At 49.4% G+C, this 25,984-nt stretch overlaps 1 protein-coding gene across 1 annotated transcript in view; it reads left to right on the top strand.

Annotated features, from left to right (window-relative positions):
- The window catches only part of HUNK (hormonally up-regulated Neu-associated kinase), a 138,160-nt gene continuing 112,392 nt past the window's right edge, over positions 217 to 25,984 (top strand). The window contains 1 exon segment of the mRNA XM_021070911.1: positions 217 to 2,080. Coding sequence (XP_020926570.1) covers positions 629 to 2,080 — 1,452 coding nt within the window. The 5' untranslated portion in view covers positions 217 to 628.

The following is a 25,984-nucleotide window of genomic DNA, read 5'->3' on the forward strand; positions in this document are numbered from 1 at the left end:
CTTAAACACGGCGAGGAAAACAGTTGAAAGTGTATTTTTAATATTTGAAAAAGGGAACAATGAGAAGACTTGAAAACGAGCCCAGTCATAACGCGCCAGTAGGTGATCACAGCATCTTTAAATCAGATCTACCTGAAAGAGGCGTTTCTCTGGGTCACTGTTCTAATGGGTCAGAAAGCCCCCAAGACACTGGATTAATGAAGGCAGCCCCCCCCATCCCGCCCCGCTCCGCCCCGATTTCAGAGCATTGACTTGCATCATGCCCTAATTGTTTACCAAGGAATCAGTAAGGAAAGGAAGTTGGTTAGGACCGAATCCTCCCTTTCAACTCGGATGTTGTAATATCAGGGGTAAACCATGCATTAAACGCTGGCGCCTTTTATCTGGCTGCTCAACAGGTTGCATTTTGTAAATGCCTCCCCCTACCTAGCTCCCCCGGCTCCCGCAACACTATTCCTCATTTTTGGTTTGAGAAGACGTTGGGGATCCTGGAGAAGAAGATCGGAGTCGGCAGGGCAGCTACACTTGTTTACCGGGAATAAGCAGAGTCAAGGCGCACACAGAACAAAAGCCGCCAGGAGCAGGGAGCGCTGGTCCACCTCATCCTGCAATCGCCAGCATCATTTCAATGGGAAGCAGAGAAGGTGTAAACGTACAAGCAGAGGCAGCAAACGCCCTGGTGGCTGTGTTGTTGCTGCTACTATTATTGTTACGGCTGCTCCTCCTCCAACACAGCGTTCCTGTCTGGTGTGAGCCCGGGCAGACGCCCCGCCACCTCTCCATCCTTCCTTCCAACCATCCATCTAGCTCTCCATCCAGGCTCCACAGGGCCCTACTGTGTGCCAGGCCCGGGACTGGACACCGGGCACCTAACCCACAGTCCACCCAGTTCGAGAGCGCCTCCCTCCCTTCCTCCTGCCCCAGGAGGGTGCGGCTCGGGGGTGGGGGATCTCTTCGCGGAAAGGTCCAGAAAGCCCGAGCCCAGAATCCCGGCGAGAGGCGCAGCTGGAGGCGGCCCGACTTGGGCGGCCCGGGAGCGCGCGCCTCCGAGGCCGCGCGGGGTCCCCCTGTCTGGCGCTCAGGTGGCTCCGCCGCCCACTCCGCCGCTCCCGCTCCCAGGGCCCTCCCCTCTCCGGCGAGGGTCGAGTTTGGCTGTTGCGCGCGGGGAGGGAGGGGCTACGAGGGATTTGAAAGTGCACAGGCTGCGGAGTGGAGCTCGCATCTGTTCCCGCCGCCCGCGACCGGATTAAATTTCTGCAAATTCAAACTGAATGGGGCTTTCTTCCGCTGCCTTCCAGAGGGCGCCTGCAGCCCGCCGCGCGCTGCTCTCGGGCGGGAGCGGCTGCCCGGCGCGCAGCTAGGAGCCAGCGAGCCGGACCCGAGCCCGTGCGGGCCGACCGGCGGCAGCGGCGAGGGCGGAGGCTGCCAAGGCGCCCGGGCTCCGGGACCAGGCATCCCGGCTCCCGGACCGGGCATCGGACCGCGCCCCCCGCCTCCCCTCCCCGGCCCGCGCGCTCCCTGCTCACCCGAGCCGGGCGACAGTCACCAGCCGCCCGGACGGGACTCCGGCTCCCGAAAGGGGCCCGGGCGACCCTCGGAAGAAGAACTTCTTGGGGGCGGGCCCCGTGTACCCCGCGGCCCCGGCGGCCGCTATTGTCTGCGTGCGGCGCTCGGCGGCGGTCGGGGGCGCGGGAGCCGCGGACCGGGCGGGGCTGGGCCCAGGGCGGCGGCGGGAGGAGCCGGGGCAGCCGGACCAGGAGGAGGAGGAGCCGCGAGCGCGGGAGACGAGCCGAAGCGGCGCGGGCCGCGGGCGAGCGCGATGCCGGCGGCGGCGGGGGACGGGCTCCTGGGAGAGCCGGCGGCGCCAGGGGGCGGCGGTGGCGCGGAGGACGCGGCCAGGCCGGCGGCGGCCTGCGAGGGAAGTTTCCTGCCGGCCTGGGTGAGCGGCGTGCCCCGCGAGCGGCTCCGCGACTTCCAGCACCACAAGCGCGTGGGCAACTACCTCATCGGCAGCAGGAAGCTGGGCGAGGGCTCCTTCGCCAAGGTGCGCGAGGGGCTGCACGTGCTGACCGGAGAGAAGGTGAGCCGCCCGGACGCCGATCTCTGACCCTTGGGTTGGGGGGTCGGGGCGGGAAGGGGGACCCTGCCGAGAGCACTGCGCGGCGAGTCCGGTGGCGGAGCCCCGGCCGGGCGCCTCCCCTTTTGCCTGCCTTTCCTCTGGGGTTGAAAGAGGGGTCGAACCAAATGCACGCGCAGGCCCTCGCAGCCGGCTTACCGGCCTTTCCCGAGGGGCGATCTGGGGTCACTTTTCCCGAGGGGGCCGCTGCTTTACTCGCGATCTGCCTGCAGCCTTTTTGCTCCTGGAAGGGCGCCGCCTGGCGGACACCGGCGCGGGGGGGTGGAGGTGGGGGTGGGGGACCCTGCTTTTGGGGCAGGTAGGGGCTTGGATCAGTGGAAAGGCTGAAACCAGGGCTGGAGTGCGTGGACCCCTTATGATGAGGGTCGGGGAGCTGATTAGCCAGCTCTTGGGGGAACTTAGAGTCGGATCCCCCTCCTGGGCTCTGGGGAGGGGGTGGGGGAAGGCCCCAGAGGCATTCCCACCCGTGTGTGTGGTGGGGACAGCTAGGGGAGGTTTTTCCTGCTCGGAGGAGGGTTTTCACACGCCCACCCTCTACCCACCCTTCCCACCCCTCCATCCCAGCCATTCCGCCCCCTCCCCCGTCCTCGCTCCAGCCGCTGGGGTGGGAGCTACAGAAAGAATCTTGCTCTGGCAGACACAGGACTACGCACTGATACCCCCTGACTTCAGAGGTTGGGAGACCCCTTCTTATCTTTTTGGAAGAGGGGGAAGCAAAGGAGGACCCTCCCAGCCACTTGGAGGGGCACTCTCTCCATCCTTGGGAAAAGTTAGGGGTTGTGAAGCCACCCTTGCCAGGCAAGACCCAGGTAGACCTAAGCTGCAACTTAGATCTGTGAGAAGAAACCCCAAGTGTGATGACTTTGAAGGCAAAACTCAAGCTGGGAGGCTGCCCCAGGCTCGTGATGGCTTCAGACTTGAGGCTCCCTCCAGGCTGCAGCTTGCTCAGGTGGGGTCCTAGTCCCCCTTTGTGGTCCATTCACCAGGGAGGCGACAACAGTGTGGGAGGGACAGGAAAGCTCCCGGCTTCCTACCTTCCCTTCCACCTCCTGACGTGGGATCCTCCGCGCAGCCTCGGAGCTCCTGGCTCTGCCGGGGGACGAACTGCCCTGCCCTCCTGTCCCAGCCTCTCCCAGCTTTAGTCTCCTTCTGCCATTCCCCATCATGTCCCATGTCATACAGCCTCTTGCATTAGAGTCCATCGCCCTTGTCCCTTGTCCTCTGTTCCTGCGGCTGCTGGGATGGGGGGGTGGTGCGCCTTTGTTTTGGGTAAGTGGGGTTAGAGTGAGTAGTTCTAAAAGTGCCTCTTGGCTTGAATTTCCACGCACAAGGGGAGTGTGCAGGATGAACTCACTGAACGGAGTAACTCTTCAAAGAAGAAGAAGGAAAAAAAACCCCTCCAGACCTCATTCTAAGTCCAAAAAGAGCCAGGCACTCTTTCCTCCAGGGTTTACCGTGCTGGGAACTTACACATCCAGTCTGGGCACCAGGGTGACCGGGGACCCCAGCTCGATAATTACAGTGTGCTCACTTCTCAGTGCCTGTGTAAATTCCTCTTGGCCTGAGTGATAGAACTTTATTTTCATTCGAAGGTATAGGATTCAGTCTGATCGTGCATATTTCCTTCTGAAACTTAGCAAAAAGAGAGGGCGTGATGACCAAGGTTAGGAGCCGGCTCGATTCCCCTGCCCTGCTGCTCAGTTGCTTCTGGCTGCCGTCCACTTTCCTGAGCGCTGCGGGGCTGTGGCTCCGGCTCCTCACCAATGCATTTCAGCTCCATAAGATCAGGCTGTTAGCCTTGGCTGACCTGCCCTAGAATGCACTCAGAGCTGGGTCCCTAGCCAGGCGCTTGGGTTCTGGAACTCTCCTGGGCCCCCAGGCATGCTGGAATTTGGGGAATTCCTGCCCAGACGGGGTCCAGCAAGGATCCCCCTGCACCCTTAGGGGCTCCCCCTCATTTATCTCATCTTGTCTTTCTTAAACGACTCATCTCACTTCATCTCTCAAGGGCAGGGACTATTAATTGATGTAAAATTGTTGCACTGAACTAATTGATTGGCTCTAGTTAGGGAGGGTGGTTCTTGGGGTGGAGGAAGAGTTTGGGAAATTTTTGTACTGTGCCCTATTTCGGTCATGGGAATCGGGGCTCTGGGACCAAAAGCATCATGAGAAATCTGGATTTTAGTTTGCTTACTGGCCAGCTTCAAAGACACAGTGGGTGTCATTCTTAACTTTTATCTCCCCAATCCAGCACCTTTAATGCTTAACTAATAGATTTGCTTTTTGACACATCATAGAGATTAAAGTGTGTGTGTGTGTGTGTGTGTGTGTGTGTGTGTGAGTGAGTGAGAGAGAGAGAGAAAGAGAGAGAGAGAGAGAGAGAAAGAAGGATTGCTGAGTTCAGGGGTCCCCAGCCCCACTCATGTTCTGGTTATTGTCTTACAAAGACCAAAAACAAAGGTGAAATCAACCTCACACCATTTGCAGCTTCCAGGGCTCTTTAAAAGGTGATCTATTAAAAGGGTTTTCGCCCAGAGACAGGTTACTCCTGTGAGCCAAGCAAGGGGAGACCTTGAGGTGACAAGACCTGGGGGAGGGGAAATGAGTGGCCCCAGAGTGGGTGATATAAGTGTCCCAGGAAAGCCCCTCACCTCAATAACCCCTCTCTGGGGAGGTGCACACTTTCTGTCTTTTTGAAAGGACGCAGATGGCAGTGGGAGGGGAATTAAGTCATGAATACTGTAGTAAGAAATAGACCCCCCCCCCATTCCCTGAGTGGAAGGATCCAGGGCAGCTTGTCTAAGAAATCAGTTCATAAAAACTCTGAAAAGAGGGATGGAGAAAAGCCAAACAATTGTACAGAACAGAAACAGACTCACAGACAGAACAGACTTGTAGTGGCCAAGGGGGAGCGGGTGGTGAGGGGGTGGGGAGGTCGGGGGGAGGGAGTGGGATAGACTGGGAGTTTGGGGTTAGTAGATGCAAACTATTCCATTTAGAGTGGATAAGCAATGAGGTCCTGCCGTACAGCACAGGGAACCATATCTGTTCTCTTGTGACAGAACGTGATGGAAGATAATATGAGAAGAAGAAATGCATATGACTGGGTCACTTTGCTGTACAGCAGAAACGGACAGAACACTGTAAATTAACTATACTTTAATTAAAAAATTAAAGAGAAAAGGAAGAAGAGGACATGCCCCATGCTTTCAGTTGCAGTCTCAAATGGTGCACATTGTTTTGGGTCATTTATGCCACATATTCCTGGTTTAGGGCACTTTGTGTGTGTGTGTATGTGTGTGTGCTCGTATGTTGCGTTTTGACTTGGCACACATTTCCAAGAAGCTTTGGGTGAAATCCTTCATGGTGTGCTGGGAATTGAGTCCTGCTGAGCAAAGGAGCCACGTTTTCCTGATTTTCATTTCAGGCTTCAATCCTATCTTTTCGAGAGGTTCCTCTTCTCACCATGGCCTGCAGGACAGTGGTTTTTTTTTTTTTTTTTTTTTCTTTTTCCTTTGCCTGCCTCTCATTTGCATTGAGTTGGCCCTTTTACTGCTCAGAAAGAAAGGATGGCTTCAGGCAAGACCTGATTTTGTCCCCCTTTTAGCTTTTTGAGTCGGTGCAATCTCTACTAAGGTGGCTTTAAAAATCAATCATTCGCTCGGTCCTGTGAAACTCTTACCTGGCAGGTTCCCAGTCTGTCTTTGGCCAAGTTGATGATTAGAGGAGGAAAAATGATCACAAAATCAGAGTCTGAAAAGTATTCTCAGTGGCTTTGAGACAAAGAGCAAAGTTGCTGAACGGGCATATCAAGTGATAACTTGGAAAAGCCCGCAGAGAGGTGTGCTTTTAGCCTCTGATATTGGTCTCTGTGAAAGGCAGTCTCTGGCTCTGCCCGGGTTGTTATTACATTTAAAAGATGATAAAATATAGTTGGAAAGGCGTATGGGGAAAAGCATAGGTATATCTCAGGTATAGAGCGGGTTTCACAGGCCGGCAAAGCTACAAAAAGGGGGAAAAGCGTTGATGCTACAATTACCTTTTTTGTGATTAAGTCTCTTTAAGAGACAAAGTTGGGAACATAACATGATTGGTTAGGATGTTTAAATATCTTGTTTCAACCTTTTTTTTTTTTTTTAAACCTGTTTATCACTTTCATTGGAGCTATTCTGGGGCTAAAAATAAGGGTTGCCTGCTTAGTAAGTTGCCAATAATTATGCTTCGAGCATGACGATGCTAGCTACCTGGGGTGAAGGAGTTACTAAAAATACAATTTACTATGTTTTCCAGAGCAGGAAATATGACTAATTTTAGAGGTGGCCTTTTGGCAGCTCTGTTTTTAGCAAGTGTTACTGAAACAAACAGGTGCTAAATCCTGTTTTTTTTTTTTTTTTTTTTTTTTTCAGTGCTAGAAATTTAGGGGGAATAGAAGAACAAGAAATGCTTAGGGAACTGGCCCGTTCCCTTAATCCTCGGCAGGGATTTCTTGGCAAGCAGAGGCATTTGGCAAAAGCACCTGCTCAGTATGTCGCGCGTGACAAGGCAGTGCCTATAATTTCTGAGATTGCACGCTGCAGTTCGCAGGCACAGTCTTTTTGAACTTCCTGCCCTGCCTCATCTTTTTGAAGTCCTTGTGAATGATGGAAATTGGCAGTTAGAGCTCGCTTCTCAGGGTTCATTGATACGCAGGCCCCGGGGACTTCAAAGGTGCTTTGAGTTGGCACAACAGGGCTGAGCGGTACCCACGAAGAGGAGTACAACCCTAAATTTTCTCTGTGGGTGTGGAGTCACCGGCACAGGCGGGGCTCAACTACAGCGCACGGCACGCCGCCCGCTGTTCCCAAGGGCACCATGGCCATCATCGTCCCAGAAGGTGTGGGGAGTGGCAGCTGTGTCTGCCCGGAGGGAGAGGCACAGGCTGGGTGTCCTCTGCAGGAAGGTGGCTCGGGTACAAAGTATCATTTACCTGGGGACCTACATCCCCGTCTTGATTATTGAAGGTAACGGAGCCACCTGCTCTCTTGGCTAATTGAAACCTGTAGATAACCCCTGAGCCTTATTTTTAGCAAACTAGTGAAACCTCTTCCTCCCTTCTGCCTGGGCTCTGGTCACTTTGAAGTGCTGACCTGAACTGATCACGCCACCTGATGGGATGCTGCTGGTTCATAGGATGACCAGCGGGAAAGGAGTGAACCCCGGGGGCCCTCAATAGTTGTGGAGGAGGCAGATACTTCTGCAAAGGTATGGAGAGCGCTCACCTCTCCTTCCTCCTAAATACCAGCTCAGTGGTGTAGCGCTTTGTGGTGTGTTCAGGGACTTTGATGCATTTTCTCATTAGATGCTAGAAGCCGCCCTGGGCAGGTGGTATCCTTCCCTGTGTTGAATGCGTGCAGGTATGCTCTGGGTAGATTTTTTGCCTCTGACCCTCTCTCCTCTGTTGCTAGGGCTGCCCTCACAAATGACCACAAACTGGGTGGCTTAAAAGAACAGAATGCATATGCTCTTAGACTTCTGGAAGCCAGAAGTCCAAAATCAAGGTATTGGCAGAGACTCTGAAAGCTCTAGGGGAGGGTCCTTCCAGCCTCTTCCAGCCTATGGTGCATCCCTCGGTGTGTAGCTGGCACACCCCAGTCTCTGCCTTGTCTCCATGTGGCCTCCTTCCCGCCATGCATCGTCTGTGTCTCCAAGTCTCCCTCTCCTTATAAGGTCACCTGTCATTGGACATAGGGTCAACCCTAATCTAAGAGGAACTCATATTGCTGAGATCTCTAAGGACTCTATTTACCAAGAGGCCACGTTCCCAGGGACCCAGGGGTTGGGACGTGAACATAGCATCTTTGCAGGACACAGTCCAACCCTCAACACCTTCGTAGAGTGTTAGGACTGTGTTGTAGGTGATTTTCTGGAAAGCAGACCTTGAGAAGGGGGAAATGTGGTCTTAGGGCATAGACTGAGGACCAAAACCAGTGAGGGGAAGAGAGGCGAAGGGAAGGGCCAGGCAGCAGGGGGCAGAGGGAGAAGTTGGGCCCCGATGCAGGACCAGCTGAAGTTACCCCCACCCCCCCACCCCCTAGTGCCCACTATGCTTCAGAGCTGAGCTGTCCAAACTGGGCTTTATATCTTTTTTCTTTAATTTATTTTTACAATCACACCTGCAGCATATGGAAGTTCCCACAGCCATGGCGACACCGGGATCTGAGTGGCATCTTTGACCTACGCTGCAGCTTGCAGCAACGCCAGATCCTAACCCAATGAATGAGGCCAGGGATCAAACTTGCATCCTCATGGAGACAGTGTCAGGTCCTTAACCCACTGAGCTACAGTGGGAACTCCCTGGGCTTTATATCTTTATTTTTTGCCCCCCTCTCCCCGGACTTACGGAGTTCCTAGGCCAGGGATTGGATCTGAGCCGCATTTGTGACCCATGTTGCTGCCGCAGCAATGCTGGATAGTTTAACCTACCATACTGGGCAGGATTGAGCCTGTGCCCTGGTGCTGCAGGGATGCTGCCAGTCCTGTTGCAGCATAGCAGGAACTCCAGTTTTATATCTTTGTATCCACTGAGGGGTCCAGGTGGGGCAAGGGGACTGGGCTTTTGTACCTTTGGACCCGGCATTGGCTGGGGGTGGCTCTGGGCAGGGGGCGTGGCCTCAGACCCATGCTGGGGGTAGTTCCTGGGGCGAGCTCACAGCTGAGCAGCTGGGGAAGAAGTTCTTAACCCAGAAAGGGAAGATTGGCAGTGCGGCTGGGCATCCACTGCTTTCTGGGGGAGACAGGGCCAGAGTCCAGGGTCTTAGTCTGAGTCCAGGCTGGCTCCCTAACCTAAGTGGGCAGCATCCCCGCCCCACCTTGCAGACCTAGTTTGCTGCTTCTCCACCTGAAATGTGGAGATATTGGAAGTACTACGTAAATATGGTACCTCCATATAGCGAATACTATGCAATAATTAAAAAGAATAAGGATATTCTGTAGTCATTTGGGAGAAGGATATATAAGACATATTGCTAAGTGAACAAGGCAAGATACCGAACAGCATGTACGGTGTAAAAATATATCTTTCTATATGTGTACATTTACAAATGTATTCATAGAGAGTCTCAAATGTATGTACACTTGTATGCAGACGGAGGATATGTAGAGGAAATACAGGAAACTGGAAGCAAGGTTGCCTCTGGGGAGAAGAACCCATTACGAGGCACTCAGCTGAAGGCAGAATTACCTCCTGAAACCTTTCCCTTTTAGACCATGTGTCTGTTTTACCTATTCCAAAATTTAACCCAATGAAATTTTTTTTCTTTTTATGGTCGCATTTGCGGCACATGGAAGTTCCTGAGCTAGGGGTCAAATTGGAACTGCAGCTGCACGCTTATGCCACAGCCACAGCAATGCAGGGTCTGAGATGCATCTATGACCTACACTGCAGCAACGCCAGTTCAAGGCCAGGGATCGACCCCACATCCTCATGGACACTATAGTCAGGTCCTTAATCCACTAAGCCACATCGGGAACTCCCCAAATGAATTTTATTTATTTATTTATTTTTTCTCCCAAATGAATTTTAAAACACACACACAAGTGCTTAAAAATCGCAAAGAATCCAGTAATTAGAAGTTGAATAGCTAGGTAGAGTAGAGCCAGTTTGGTGGCAGTAGAGGAGGTAAGAGGATGTTAAGAGATGGCTCCCACTCACACAGCCCTTTTGTCACCTGAATATCCCCAATCATGATGCTATTTGGTAATAATCTAACCTCCCACAACTCAGGAGTGACGGGGAGGAGAGGGTCTCTCCCACTGTCTCTGATGAGACACACTGGTTGATAAGTTAGCCGAAGTGTGGGGACGCAAATTTCTCAAGACAAAACCCATCGGACACACAAAAGTATCCTAAAGGTATCCACACACCCAGCAGAGACCCCTAAGCATCCTAACTGCAAAGAAACTTGAGGCCAGAATATTCCTGGGATGCCCAGAGTGTTTGGGACTAGACTGCTGCCCTTTTAAATTACTGCATACTATTTGCTATATGGAGGTACCGTATTTACTTAGCTAATCCTTGATGAGCGAGTCAGTGGATGTTACATAAAAATTAAGCACAATTAAGGAGTAGGGGAGTTCCTTGGTGGCCTAGCGGTTGGGGATCTGACATTGTCACTGCTGTGGCCTGGGTTTGATTCCTGGCCCTGGCCCAGGAACTTTTGCATGCCTATGCAAAACAAACAAACAAACAAAAAAGGGCATTTAGATTGTATACAATTTTTTGTTATTCCCAAATTGTGCTGAAGTAAATACCTACACCCGTTTGTCATCTTGTAAATGTTTCAGGCTTATCTGAGGGATAAGTTCCTAGCCTTATGCAAAAGGGTATCACTAACTGTTAGGGATATTGCCACATTGCCTGCCCTAGAGGTTGTCCCAGGTTTTACTTGCATCACCCTGGGGTGGAGATCTCTTGCCACATCTTTGTCAATATAAGGCGTTCTCAGACTTTTTATCTTTGCCAATCTAGTGGATTAAAGATGGTATTTTGTTTTATGTGTAGTTTCTCATATTTATAAGTGGAGTTGAGCATATTTTCATATGTCTGACAACAATTTATACTTCATTTTTGTTACTTGTTCATGTCCATCCACCATCTTCCCTTGGGTTTCTGGTCTTTTTCTTATTGATTTGCAGGCACTTTCTATATATTAAGGCCATCAGTCCTCTTTCAGTGATAGGTTTTGAAGCCTTTTCCTTCTTGTCTGCTCCCCATTTTATCCTTTGTCTTTGTTTCTTGGTGGTTCTTGCCATGGCAGAGGTTATTTCCCTGGATTCCACTACCTAGAAAGGAGCCATAGATGAGCTTTGCAGAACCCTATAAATTCTATGTGTATAATTATGTTTCTGGGCGAGGATCCATGACTTCATCACAGTATAAGGGGACTTATTTACTCCCCAAAGGTGAGGAGCCACTGCTCTGTTGCCCATTCCTGTCAGCAACGCTGTCTGGTTAGAGGTTTGTGTTGTTGGGATGAGGATTGGGTCACCTTGGTATGTGAGCACCTGTGCTGATCGGATTTAGGTTGCAGAGTACACTCAGGCCAGGATGTAGTTCTACGGCCACCCTGGGTCCTGCCTAGGTCACAGGGAAGGGGTATAATAGAGAGTAGACATCTTTGGAAGACCTTGACTCTTTCTAGGAGTCAACTCTGAGTTGCGTCCCATTGCTTCTTCATGGGAAAGTTGATAGGTTTATGGGTGGTTGAGAAGAGAGAGAGAGAGGGAACATCTAGGCAAGTGAAAACCTTTTAAGGAGCAATAGCCGCCACTTAACTTGGACACACAATGCATGGAGTCAGGTGTGAGCACACGTGTAAAAATATGCCTGGGACCCTCTGGGACTGTTTTGTCTACAAGAGAAGCCCTGGGGGGTGGGGATGGGGCGATACTGATGGAGCAAACAACTGGGCCTCTTTGGAAGCATGGAGGTCAACATGGCCTCGCTCTGATGACCTTTTTTTTTTTTTTTTTTGTTGTTGTTCTTTTTATGGCCGAACCCCCAACATATGGAAGTTCCCAGATTAGGGGTTGAATTAGAGCTGCAGCTGCCAGCCTACGGCAACCACAACAATGTCAGATCCTTAACCTCATGATCGAGGCCAGGGACTGAACGCACATCCTCACGGAGACTATGTGGGGTTCTTAACCCACTGAGCCACAACGGGAACTCCCCGATGACCCTATCTATTGCTCCTGTCCCCTGTGACTTTCCGCCCCGACCCTGCTCTGTCTTTCCTCAGAGCACGTCTCACCACCTTTATTAGTTTGCTGCTGTAACAAGGTACCACCCACTGGGTGGCTTAAACAGCAGAGGCTATTGCCACGTGGTTCTGGAGACCAGAGTTCAACATCAAGGTGTGGACAGGGTAGGTTCCTTCGAAGGGCTGTAGGGAAGGGTCTGTCTGCTCCAGGCCCTGCTCCATGGTTTGTGGGTGTCTGTCTTCCTCCCATGCCTGTTCACATTGTTCCCTCTGTATGTATCTGTCTCTCTCTCTCTCTCTCTCTTTTTTTTTTTTTTGTCTTTTCTATGGCCGCACTCATGGCATATGGAGGTTCCCAGGCTAGGGGTCTAATCCGAGCTGTAGCCACCGGCCTACACCAGAGCCACAGCAACGTGGGATCCCAGCTGAGTCTGCCACCTATACCACAGCTCACAGCAACGCCGGATCCTTAACCCACTGAGCAAGGCCAGGGATCGAACCCACAACCTCATGGTTCCTAGTCGGATTCATTAACCACTGCGCCACGATGGGAACTCCTGTATGCATCTGTCTCTGTGTCTGCATTTCTCCTTTCTATGAGGACACCAGTCATTTTGGATTAGGGTCCATCCCTAATCCACTTTAACTCGATGCTTCTGTCAAGATCATTATTGCCAAGTAAGGTTACATTTGAGGTCCTGGGGTTTAGGACGTACTATGGTCTGAATGTTTTGTCCCCTCAAAGGTCATATGTAGGGACCTAATTCCCAACATGATGGTGTTAGGAGCTGAGGTCTTTGGGAGGTGATTAGGCACGAGAGCAGAGTCCTTATGAATGGGATTCGTGGTTTTAAAAAAGAAACCCCAGGTGTTCCCGTCATGGCTCAGCGGTTACCAAACCTGGCTAGCATTCATGAGGATGTGGGTTTGATCCCTGGCCTTGCTCAGTGGGTTAAGGATCCAGCGTCCAGCATTGCCATGAGCTGAGGTGTAGGTCTCAGACAAGGCTCAGATCCTGCTTGCTGTGGCTGTGGCATAGGCCGGCGGCTACAGCTCTGATTGGACCCCTAACCTGGGAACCTCCATATGCCTTGGGTTTGGCCCTAAAAAGAGACAAAAAGACCAAAAAAAAAAAAAAAAAAAAAAAGAGAGAGAGAGAGAGACCCCAGAAAGCTCCTTTGCTCCTTCCACTGTGCGAGAACACGACTGTCTGTGAACCAGGGAGAGAACTCTCACCAAACACCAAATCTGCTTTGACCTTGGACTTCCCAGCTTCCGGAACCGTGAGAGAGAAATTTCTGTCATTTATAAGCCACCTAGCCTATGCTATGTGTTATAGTAACCCAAATGGACTGAGATAGGACTTAAACACATGAATTTTGGGGAACTCCCTCCGTTCAACCCATAATATCTCTTGACCCCATGCTATATGTTTACATGTTTATATGTTTGTTATTTGTCTCCCCAGTGGACGGTAAGCCCCATGGGGAAGGGATCACTGCTCCATCCTCAGTGGCTGGAATAGTACCTAGTGTAGAGCAGGTGCTGAGTAAATATTTTTTGAATGGATCCAAGAAGACTTTGGTCTCCCCAGGACACGAGGACAGCCTTCTGGATGACCGTGTCCCAGATGGCTGGGGGATGGTTTGAAAGCCCTGTCTTGGGAATACCTGTTGTGGATCAGCAGTAATGAACCTGACTCTTATCCATGAGGAGGTGGGTTCGATCCCTGGCCTCACTCAGTGGGTTAAACATCCAGTGTTGCTGTGAGCTGTGGTGTAGGTTGCAGACAGGGCTTAGATCCCAAGCTGCTGTGGCTGTGGCATAGGCTAGCAGCTGCAGCTCCAATTGGACCCCTAGCCTGGGAACTTCCAGATGCCTCAGGTGCAGTCCTAAAAAAAAAGGAAAAAAAAAAAGGAAAAAAGCAAACCCTGTCTCTCTCACTCCTCTTGGCTCTTGGGTGTGCCTGTGTGAGTGGCGAGTAGATCAGACTGGTTATCCAGCTGCCTCTCTTTGGGAAAGATCCCAACCCCAGAACCGCTCTGCCTTCTGCAGGGACTTGTTAAGGAAGCCACCTGAGTATCAGAGGGACCCGCCAGAGGCAGAAAAATATTTTGCAATGTCACAGGACTGCTAATGGACCCGCAGCTCTTTCTTGAGAAAATATACCGACACAGCAGCAGATGGGCGAAGTTGCTATTTGCAAACATACATTTCTTTGGATGTTTCCCATGGAGATATATGAAGCTTTGGATTCTGTCTCTTTGACTACAGATTTTTTTTTTTTTTTGTAAGTTTATCAGTCTCTTAGCCAAATTGCTGCCAAAACATTTAGAAAACCTTCTTGTTTTTCTTGCCCGTTCTCTGAGCTGTTTGATTTGTTCTCATCCCTTTCTTTGCCTCCATTATTTTCATCTCCTGTTCAGTTGCTGTGGTCTTACATTCTGCCCTGGGGCTTTTTGGTAAGGTGTCTGGCCTCTTTCTGACTCTGTTCTGATACTCTTGTGCAGGGAAGCTCCTTTCTTCATCATGACTTGCTCTTTGCCAGAGCTCTGCACATGGCATACGGGAGGTTGGACAGCGGTGAAGACCCTTCCTGGGCACAGGGTGAGGTGCTGAGAGGGACAAAGGAAGCAGAAGATGTAGTAGCCACCTGCAAGGAGGCTTGCCATCACTGTTTGGGATGATGAGATAAAGTTCAAAATCCAAGCAATTCTTGGAGTTCCCGTCATGGCTCAGTGGTTAACAAAACCGACTAGGAACCATGAGATTGCAGGTTCGATCCCTGGCCTTGCTCAGTGGGTTAAGGATTGGTGTTGCTGTGAGCTGTGGTGTAGGTTGCAGACGCGGCTTGGATCCCGCGTTGCTATGGCTCTGGCATAGGCCGGCGGCTACAGCTCAGATTCGACCCCTAGCCTGGGAACCTCCATGTGCCATGGGTGCGGCTCTAAAAAGACAAAAAAAGAAAGAAAAGAAAAATATGAACACAGGTTGCTTGTTAAAAACAAGGCAAAACACCTTTGATTTGCTTATTATGCAGACAGTTGGCTCTAGACTGGCTTTTCTCAGCCTTAGCTCAGATCCCACGTGGGCTGAAGGGCCATCAGAGGCAAAGGGAAGGAGGTAGTGCCCGAGTGACGATGAAGCTTCAAGGAAACTTGGCTGTAAAGTCTGGGATCAGAATATTCTAGCATTTTGTGGATAAAGATAAGTGTTATCACGTACATAATCTGGTCTTCAGTGGACATGACTCCTCAGAAGTAGGAGTCTGGCTTTTGAAGTGCATTCCTGTATTCGAGGTTAAAAATTTAATTAGGGAAACCAGTCGATGACTCAGTTCTCGGTTGAACATTTACAGTGGTCATACTAATAAAAAACTTGTTTTGAAAACACCGCTTCAGGTTTGTAAAGTGTGGGTCCACAGGATAATGTTTTATTCTATTAAAAACAAACGTATGTGAGCAGTAGTTATAATTTCAAGCCCAATTGGACATAATGAAACTTGAATTTCCCTCTGGAGGGAAGGTGCTTTATGGCTATTGTACTCCCACCCGATCTGTTACCCTGAGATGCTTTTTTCCGAGATCGGGAATGAGCTTTTTGTCATAGTGGGCCATTAAATGAAATTCAAGCCCCTGAGAGTTCGTAGAGTAACAGGTAGTTTCTTTCCAGTAATCAGACTTAGAATAATGTCGAATGGATTTCAGCGAGACATATTTATTTACAGTGTACATGTAGGGAGTTCCTATTGTGGCTCAGCAGGTTAAGAATCTGACTAGCATCCATGAGAATTCAGGTTCGATCCCTGGCCTCGCTCAGTGGGTTAAGAATCCAGCGTTGCCATGAGCTGTGGTGTAGGTCGCAGACGTGGCTTGGATCCTGCATTGCTGTGGCCGTGCTGTAGGCCAGCCACTCTAGCTCTGATTCAACCCCTAGCCTGGGAACTTCCACTTGCCTTGGGTGTGGCTGTAAAAAAAATTAAAGAAATAAAATAAACGTGTAAATTCTCTAATAGAAATCTGTGCTCTTCCTATGATCAACTATAAATATTTAAAAATAATTTTTTAAAGTGTTTTGCAGTAAGTTGTGTTTTAGAGTTCTTTGGAGTTCCTGCTGTGGTGCAGCAGATTGAGAATCTGACTGCAGCAGTTCGGGTTACTGCAGAGTTGTGGGTTTGATCCCCAGCTTGGTGCAGTGGGTTAAAGGATCCGGCGTTGCCACAGCCCTGGCTTAGATTCAGTTCCTGGCCCAGGAACTTAAAAATGCCTTGGGTGTGGCCATTAAAAAAAAAAAAAAAGAATTCTTTGAGCCAGTTCAGTCACAGATACATTCTAGAATATTGGACATTTTTAATTAATCACAATAAATCTGGAGTTTCTGTTGTGGCTTAGCAGGTTAAGAACCCAATATGGTGTCTGTGAGGTTGCGGGTTTGATCTCCAACCTCACTCAGTGGGTTAAGAATCTGGCGTTGTAGCAAGCTGTGGCATAGGTCTCAGATGCAGCTCAGATGCTGCGTTGCTGTGGCTGTGGCATAGGCTGGCAGCTGCAGCTCTGATTTGAACCCCTGGCCTGGAAACTTCCATATGCCACAGATGTAGCTGTAAAAAAAAAAAAATCCTATGCCAATATATTTTTAAAATTTGTATTGAAATAAAGTAGATTTACAATGTTGTGTTTCAGGTGTACAGCAAAATGATTCAGCTATGCACACATGTATATATATTTTTCAGACTCTTTTCCATTGTAAGTTATTACAGATATTGAATATAGTTCCTTGTGCTCTATAGTAGATCCTTGTTGGTTATTTATTCCACATGTAGTAGTGTGTATATTTTAATCCCAAACTCCTAATTTATACCCCCCGCTTTCCCTTCGGTAACTATAACTTTGTTTTCTCTGTCTAAGATCCTACTTCTGTTTTGTAAATAAGTTCATTTGTATCATTTTTTTTTAGCTTTCTTATAAGTGGTATCATGATATTTGTCTTTCTCTGTCTGACATACTTCACTTAGTAGGATAATTTCTAAGTCTGTCATATTGCTGCAAATGGCATTATTTCATTCTTCATTTATAGCTGAGTAGTATTCCATTATGTATATATACCTAGGCTAATATTTGTTAATTGCCATTTATTTTTTCTTGCGTATTTTTGTTATTAACTCCACCACTTTCTACCACACTTGACTATGTTTCATTATCTTCTCCCCTTCTGTTTTGGATACCTTAAAAAAGTTCCCTTTTAAAATCTGATTAAGCATGATTCCCTCCTCCCCAACCCTGGTTCCTTGTGGAAAATAAACCGAAACACGAAGAAAGTAAAAACCTTCTGTGATCATACAACGCAGCAACAATTACTGGGTTTAGGTGTTCGAGCTGGTTACATGTGATACAGATAGATATCTACATATTTATATCTGTGTGTGTGTATATACACTTTCAAAAAGTACATCTTGATACTTAGTAGGGTTTATCATAATTTGTGTACTTGGTTGAAACTACATTTCCTTTTTTATTAAATATTATTAATGATTTCCTCCATTTTCTTCCTTTTGGTTTTATTGATTCATACAAACTCTTTACATATTAAGGATTATTAGCTCTTTATCTATTATGCTGCAGATATTTTCTCCCAGTTGGTTATTTGGCTTTTGGTTCATTTCATGGCTTCTTTTTTTGGGGGGTATATATAAAAATCATATAATTTTTTCTAGTCAAACCCATTGTCTTTTTTCTGTAGTTTCTTCTTATTTTTTATGCTTAAGTAAACTGGTGGGTTGGTTGTTGGTTTTGCTTTATAAATTATCAGTGAGTCTTGCCAGTGTTTCATTGCTGTCTGCAGAAAAATCTTTGTGTTGGGTAGGGATATTTGACTGAATTTTCTAACCTGTTGCATAATGATTTAACCTAATGGGGTCAGGTACTAAATAAAGCACAGGCTTGGGGGCTGATGGCCTTGGGTTTCTATGGCCTTTTGCTGCTACCTAGTAGTTATATGATCATGGGTAAGGTATTCAAATCCTCTAAACTTCAGGGTTTTTTTTGGCCATGCCTGTGGCATGCGGAAGTTACCGAGCCAGGGATCGAACTCGTGCCACAGCAGCAACCCAAGCTGATGCAGTGACAATGCCAGACCCTTAACCCGCTGCGTCACCCAGAGAACTCCCTAAACTTTAGTTTTTGTATTTGTAAAATGTTAACAATACCTTATGCGTATTCAAGGGAAATTTGATTAAATATATCTCTGTGTATATATAATATATGTGTATGCATACATATAATATACATATGTATTTTATGTATATGTATGTGAGTGTATGTATAAAGCACATAGTTGGCCTGAAAATGTATTCAATGTTGTGTTAGTGAATAAATGGCAGTTGGTTATTTTCTTTGGTCAGACTTTCACATTTATATTTGACCCTGAAAGATTTGTTGATTAGGCTCTTTCAGAGAGCAAGTAACGGATTATCCACTCAGTTTATTGGGGAAGAGGGCGTTTATTTATTTATTTTTAATTTATTTTGATGGCATTTATTTTAAGGATAAGAGGGAGATGAGGAAAGACGCACCTCTCGGAGCTCCCGTTGTGGTGCAGCGGAAACAAATCCGACTAGGAACCATGAGGTTGCGGGTTCTAGCCCTGGCCTCGCTCCGTGGGTTAAGGATTCAGCGTTGCTGTGGCTGTGGTGTAGGCCAGCAATTGTAGCTCTGATTAGACCCCTAACCTGGGAACCTCCATGTGCCGAGGGTGTGGCCCTAAAAAAAAAGCAAAAAAAAAAAAAAAAAGAAGAAGCACCTCTCACCTCTGCCATCTACCCCGTCCCAGGGCAGGGCTCCCCAGGGGCCTGCTGTCTGCATTCCAAACATTGCTCTTCCCTTCCCTGCCTCTTGGGGAATATTCCCCTGTCCACCATCCTCTCTGCCTTTTGGCATCTTTGTCTCCTAGTTTTCCCTTCCTCTGTTCTTTCCAAGTATTATTTTGTTCCCTGACATTGCTTGAATGGGTGACACAGTGCTTGGAATGGTTGAATCCATACTGCTCTGACTTTCTTGTCGCCTTTTTGGCCTCTCTAACAGTAGAAGATCATTTTAACCACAGAAGAAAGAGTACATTGACAGGTGATTCGCCACGAGGTGTTAGATCCATGTGGTTTAGTCAAATTTATTAGACAACTTAATTCCCCATGTGTTTGATTTGGTAGCCAGCTCTTTTCTCAACACCCAGTAAAACATTTCACTGTCTTTAGGGGTATTGGTTTCTTCTGCATTTGTGGTTTTGGGGACATGGGGGCTACACTTGTCAACTGGTCCTTCGCTAGAAGTTCCCGTGATTTCCAATGTGCCCTAAGATCTCTTTAGACTCCAGGGTTGGGTTAAGAATTTTTTATTGGGTTAGTATTGTCAAAAACAGCCATGTTTCCAGCTCCCAACTGCCCCTCAAATCTATCCCTCTGCCCTTTCAAAGGCAACTTTATGCTTGTACTTTTGCAGCTACATGTGGCTGCCTGTCATCCTAGGATGTGAGAATAGACTATTGATTGTTTCCTGTTGCCTGTGGGACAGGAACGCTTCTTGAGTTAGAGCTAATTTTGGAGTTGAAAGTACTAAATGTCAACTTTTGAAGATAGCTTGTCTAAGCTCTCTTTGTTATACAAAGGAAGGTCAACCCTGGCCGAGGGGAAAGGAAGGGAAGAAAGAAGGGGAGACAGCCAATGACTTCTTCCTCTTCTGAATCATTCCCTCTGCATTCTCGGAACACTCTTCCCATTTTCATAATGTCCTTTCAGAAGATCTGGGTCTGAATCTCAAGCCATTTGCTAGGTGTTCTTTGAGGTCAGAACACTCCTGGCTGGAGAAATTTCCCGGTGGTAAATGGTTTTTAAAGAAAGCATTTTCTTTGCTTGACTCTTGGAGATGATCATGTGTTTTTTCATTCAAACGTCTCTTGACTGCCTTCCTTAGGCAGAGCTGCTGACAACTTGTGTGGCTTTTGTGCAAATTGGAAAAGGCATGTATGCCTCGGCAGACTGGTTGGCTCAAGGAGGTGGGCCTAGGTGGATTGTCTAGAAAAAGGCGCCCCCTTTGGTAGACCAGTTGGACAAGGGCCTTCCGCCCAATGGCTCTAGCTGCACACCTCCAGGAAGCATGGATTGGCAAGCCAGGTGGCGTCTGGGTTTCAGTTCCAAATGGTCCCTTCCAGTGGATGTTTTTCTGTGTGTGTCAGGCACCACATGCACTGTGAATAGAAACAAAAATCAGATCTGCCCTCAGGACACCTGGGTTCTAGAATTGGAACCAAGCTGTCAACCACCAACACAGAACTCACATCGTATTAACAGTGCAAATATTTCCTCAAAGAGTGACAGGAGTTCCCGTCATGGCTCAGCAGTTCACAAATCTGACAGGCATCCATGAGGATGCAGGTTCAATCCCTGCCCTTGCTCAGTGGGTTAAGGATCTGGCCTTGCCATGAGCTGTGGTGTAGGTCGCAGACACGGCTTGGATCCTCTGTGGCTGTGGCTGTGGCATAGGCCAGAACCACCGCTCCTATTCGATTTGACCCCTAGCCTGGAACCCTCCATATGCAGCAGGTGCAGCACTTAAAGCAAAAAAAAAAAAAAAAAAAAAAAAAGAGTGACAGATGAAGGGTCCTAGGATTTTGGGGAACCTCAAGTAAAATTCTGCAAAATCAGTCCTGATTCCTCTCTGGAAAAGTCTACTCCGTTGCTTTGCTCTACAAGAGAAAGACAAACAAGACGAAGCATCTGGATGAGAAATAAATTCAGATGTGTTTGTGTTGCTCACTGCCTGAGAGACATGAGACCAACTCTGGCATATGTAACATTAAGATCTTGGGGAAGTGCCCTTCACTGGAGCCTCAAGACCTGTGACCCCCCTGTCTCCTGAGTCATCATTCACGCTGATGGAGAGGCCCAGGGCTCAGACTTCCTGTGTGTTTAGAGCTGCACCAGCTGTTCAGCTGGGGTCCCATAGACTGGGGTCTCCTAGTCCGAACAGAAACATCCCCCAAAATGTTGACTTCACCTCAGCCCCTCTGCCCATTCCCCTCCTTGGATGGGTCAATAGTGTGACCATTTAATAAGGGGTTAGTGACAACTACATGCCAGTGGGAAGAATGAAAAGCAAGAGTCTTTGAACAGAATTGGTTTGTTTCATTGTTTTTTTTTTTTTTTTTTTCCTGGGAAAAGAACGTGATGGTTTGGGATTTCTCCATGTGTAAAATGAGAAGCTCATCCATCTCAGTGTGACAGAGGGAAATGTCAGCATTAAGAGAGTAACTTTTGATTTATCACAAACAGCTGGGTGGGCCATGCCTCATTGGTGCCCGGGCATAAGCGACCTGTAAAATGTAGTTGCTCGTAGGCTGGTGCTTGGTGTTTGCAAGGGGTTGTTAGCTGCTGTGGTCCTGAGCATCCTCGTGTGGGGGCCCAAGTCTTACATCTCTTGGGGGGTTTTGTTCTGAGCTGAATTGGGTCCCCCCCACCCCCTTGCCTCTGCTCTGTTGGGGTCCTAACCCCCAGGACCTCAGAATGTGGCTGTGTTTGCAGACGGGTACTTTAAAGAGGTATTTACGGTAAGATGAGGTCCTGTGGGGGGGGGGCCTGACTCTGTAGGACCCGTGTCTTCACAGGAAGAGGAGAGACCTGGGCGCAGGTGAGAACAGAGGGAGAGCAGGTGGAGACCCAGCCGGAAGGCAAGCTGTCGGCAAGCCAATGAGAGAGGCCTCAAGAGAGCCCCAAATTTTCTGAACTTTACAGGTTTTGCCAGGTGGGGATCCATTGAAGGGGTACGTGGGTGAACAGTAAGGCTGAAAACTACTGCTTCTTTCTGCCTTTCCGAGGAAGCCTACCCACCTGGGGTCCCTGAGCTCATGTCTGGGTCCAGGATTTCTCAGCTTTATTGTTCCCCACCGTGACTCCCCCCTTGGCAAAACCATTTTATGTTTCATGATTACTATCAGGACTGGCTTTACTTTTTTAGGATTTTAAAGTTTTATTTTATTTTTGAGCCATTCCTGTGGCATGTCCAAGTTCCCAGGCCAGGGATCGAACCCACGCCATAGCAGTGACAATGCCAGGTCCTGTGTGTGTGTGTGTGTGTGTGTGTGTGTGTGTGTGTTTTGTCTTTTTAGGGCAGCACCCTTGGCATATGGAGGTTTCCAGGCTAGGGGTCGAATCGGAGCTGCAGCTGCTGGCCTACACCACAGCCACAGCAACACCGGATCCGAGCAGAGTCTGCGATCTACACCACAGCGCATAGCAATGCCGGATCCTTAACCCACTGAGCGAGGCCAGGGATTGAATCTGTGTTCTCATGGATCCTAGTCGGGTTTGTTAACTGCTGAGCCGTGACGGGAACTCTAACAACGCCAGATCCTTAACACCCTGAGCTACCAGGGAACTCCCAGGGCAAGCTTTAAATGCTGTGGTTTTATAGGGTAGAAGTAAGTATATTAAATATGCATTTTGCGAGCTCTCTTTGCTTCCAGATCCTGGAGGCCTTTTCTCCCTTGAGGTCACCCCTCTGAGAAGGCCAGCATTGACCTTTGCTGTAGGTTGGGGTGGGTTGGAGGCGGATTCAGGTCAGACTAGCCCTGTTTAATCAGTTTGGAAAGTTTGGGGGCAAGGCAGTTTCTGCTGATTCACTGAAAGGGACGGATGTGAAAAAGCAAAGCCTTTGATGTCCTCGAAACATGTGATCAACACGCCAAGATAGCTTGTCGGGAGCCTCTTGAGGAATCCCGTTCGTGCACTTACTCTCCTTTATGGCTTAATGTTACAAACATTTATGATGGATGTTATCGTGGAGACCGTTTCAGCAATGATAAGTTATCACCTTCTTCCGCTCTTCTGAGAGGTCCATGAGTACGATGGTGGGCGGGTGGGGGTAGGATTTTGTCCTTGGTCCCATGGAGGAAATGCTTTTAAAGCGGGCAGCAAGGCGTTCCCGTTGTGGCTCAGCGGTAATGAACCTGACTAGGATCCATGAAGATGCGGATTTGATCCCTGGCCCCACTCAGTGGGTTAAGGATCTGGCATTGCCGTGAGCTGTGGTGTAGTCTCAGACTCGGTGGCTCGGATCCTGCATTGCTGTGGCTGTGGCTGTGCTGTGGCTGATTTGACCCCTAGCCTGGGAACCTCCATATGCTGCAGGTGCAGCCCTAAAAATAATAAAATAAAAAACCAAGGCTGGCAGCGAGTTCCCTGGGAACTAACCCTGCTCAGATCTTCTGTCTTCACATTCTGTGTTTGTTTCCTGGGTCGGCCAAAGAAACAAAGTGCCACAGGCAAGGGGGCTTGATGCAACCGGAGTTTGCTTTCTGACAGTCCTGGAGACTGAGAAGTCTGAAATCAAGGTGTCGGCAGAGCCAGGTTCCCTGTGAAGTGCATGGGGATTTTTCCTTACCCCACGCCCAGCTTCGGGTGGTTCCCCAGCCGTCTTTGGTGTTTCTTGGTTCGAAGCTGCCCCACTCCCTCCGTTTTCCCATGGCTTCCTCCCTGTGTCCCTTCTCTTCCTATAGGGCCACAGCCACATGGGACCAGGGACCCTTCCTACATCCGTAGCACCTTGTCTGGTCTTCACGAGTTGCATCTGCAATGACCCTGTTTCCCAAATCAGGCCCCACCCTGAGATCCTCAGAATTAGGATTTCAGCATATTTTTTCTTTTTTCTTTTTTTGTCTTTTTGTCTTTCTGCTGCTGTTGTTGTTGTTGCTATTTCTTGGGCCGCTCCCGCGGCATATGGAGGTTCCCAGGCTAGGGGTCCAATCGGAGCTGTAGCCACCAGCCTATGCCAGAGCCACAGCAACGCGGGATCCGAGCCGCGTCTGCGACCTACACCACAGCTCACGGCAACGCCGGATCGTTAACCCGCTGAGCAAGGGCAGGGACCGAACCTGCAACCTCATGGTTCCTAGTCGGATTCGTTAACCACTGCACCACGACGGGAACTCCCAGGATTTCAGCATATTTTTTTAAGGGGACATCATTCCATCCCAAACCCATCGCAGGCCCTATTTACTGTCTCCTGCACTAACCGCTGTGCCCCCTGGTTCCTCTCTGCCTTCCCTGCTTCTCCTGCTCAGAGATGCTCTTTTCTTGCTCTTCTCCTCCAGCCTCCTCAGCCCCTCCTCTAAGGTTATTCGTGGCTTCCGTGAGTTCCGCCATCTCTGCGGGGCTTTGATGTTCTCTCCTGGTGACCAGTCTCTTGGCTGCTTTCAGGAGTATTTATTTATTTACTTTTATTTTATTTTTTTGGCCTCCCCTCGACACATGGAGCTGCTGGGCCGGGGGTCAGATCTGAGCCGGCGCCGTGAACCAAGCCGCAGCCGCGGCAGCACCGGATCCTTAACCCACTGCGCGGGGCCGGGGATCGAACCTGCGTTCCGGGGCTCCCAAGACGCTCCCGATCCTGTTGTGTGCTTTCAGATTTAGTCCCCTACGTCCTCCTCATTCTCATTCCTCAAGGCCGGAATCCATCCTGATTGCTTGCTTCCTCCAAAAGACCCCTTGATTGCTTGGTTTTCTTGTTATCTACAGAGTGGATTCCAGCTTCCATCCCCTGCACCCGGGGTTCTCTGTGATCGGTCCCTGGGCTGTGTTCTGGTTTCTTACCCACCAAGGTTTGCGTCCGCCCAGGCCAGGTGGGTTCTCTGTTCTTGGAGTGGCCTTTGTCGTGGGGGTCGGTGGTGTGCCTTAGCTCCTCCAGGCCCACCCTTCCTGCCCCGCCGATATGCCCCCGCCTCCACGCAGCCCACCCTGATCTGCGTGGCTGGAAGCAATGTCTCCTGCTTCTGTGTCTCGCCTGCTCCCGTCACCTCTCACCTGACAATCTGCCTCTCCCGAGCCCCGTGTGAGGCCTTGGTTAATCAGTACCGTGGAAGTTAAGCCTTTAGCCACGGTCAGCCGCTGGTTAACTGTGGTTTATTTTTAACTTCTTAATGGACCGGATGTGGAGTGGTTGGAAGGGATTTTCCAGAGGCTTCAGGAGGGACTGGGTGCTGGTCATGCCAGAGTCCTGGATGCATTTCCTGAGGCTGTGTGACAAGGTACCACCACCTGTGTGGCTTCAAACAGCGGAAATTATTTTCTCATAGTCCTGGAGGCTGGAACTCCCAAGTGAAGGTGTCAACAGGGCCAGGCTCCCTCCGAAGGCTCTGTGGTCCAGGCCTCTTTCCCAGCTCTGGTTGTTGCTTGGCTTGTGGCAGCAAAACTGAAATCTTCAGTTGCCATTTTGCTCTGATGCCACTGTGCCCAAATTTCCCCTTTTTATAAGAATGCCAGTCACTGGACTGCGGCCCAGGCAGGTGACCTTGCCTTAAGTAATTATATCTGCAGTGACTTTTTTTTCTCTCTTTTCTTTTTATGGCTGCATTGGCGGCACATGGAAGTTCCCAGGCGAGGGGTCAAATAGGAGCCATGGCAGCCAGCCTACACCACAGCCACAGCAACATCAGATCCGAGCCGGGGATCGAACCTACATCCTCACGGATACTAGTCAGGTTCTTAACTCACTGAGCCACAGTGGGAACGCCTGCAGTGACTTTCTTTCAAAGTTGGGCACATCCCGAGGTCCTGGGGGTGAGGACTTCGGCATGAATGTTTTGGGGGCACCTGGCAACCCCTAGAAAGTCCTAAGCTCCAGATGTCCTATAGAGAGCCTGGCACGTGTCTACCGGGGTTGATTGGGGTGAGGCATTTGAGTTTGCCAGGGCAGAGGGTTGGACCCTGAGAGGTGAAGGAGGTGGGGGAAAAAGGGGTGACTATTCCTGTCCACACTGCTCCTCTCTCATCCCTGGAAATAACTCTGGTCCATACATCTGGTTGTACACCTGATGCACTGGGGCAGTTCTTCCTCGTGGAGGCCTTGGGCCCGTGGCAAGGGTGACCCACTGGGCCTGGGGATGCAGACGGTGGTCAGCAGGAATTGGCAGGCCCTCTGGGAGGGAGTTTTCAAGGTTTCAGACTTAGGTCCTAGCATCCGTCACCTCTGTGTTTAGCTCGTATTTAACTTCCTTGCCCTTTTCTGTTTATACTGACCCACGTGTACTGTTTTTTTCCCTCTGTTCACCAAGTTCTGATAAT

The sequence above is a fragment of the Sus scrofa genome, chromosome 13 (genome assembly GCF_000003025.6).
Source record: "Sus scrofa isolate TJ Tabasco breed Duroc chromosome 13, Sscrofa11.1, whole genome shotgun sequence".
NCBI classification, from domain to species: Eukaryota; Metazoa; Chordata; class Mammalia; order Artiodactyla; family Suidae; genus Sus; species Sus scrofa.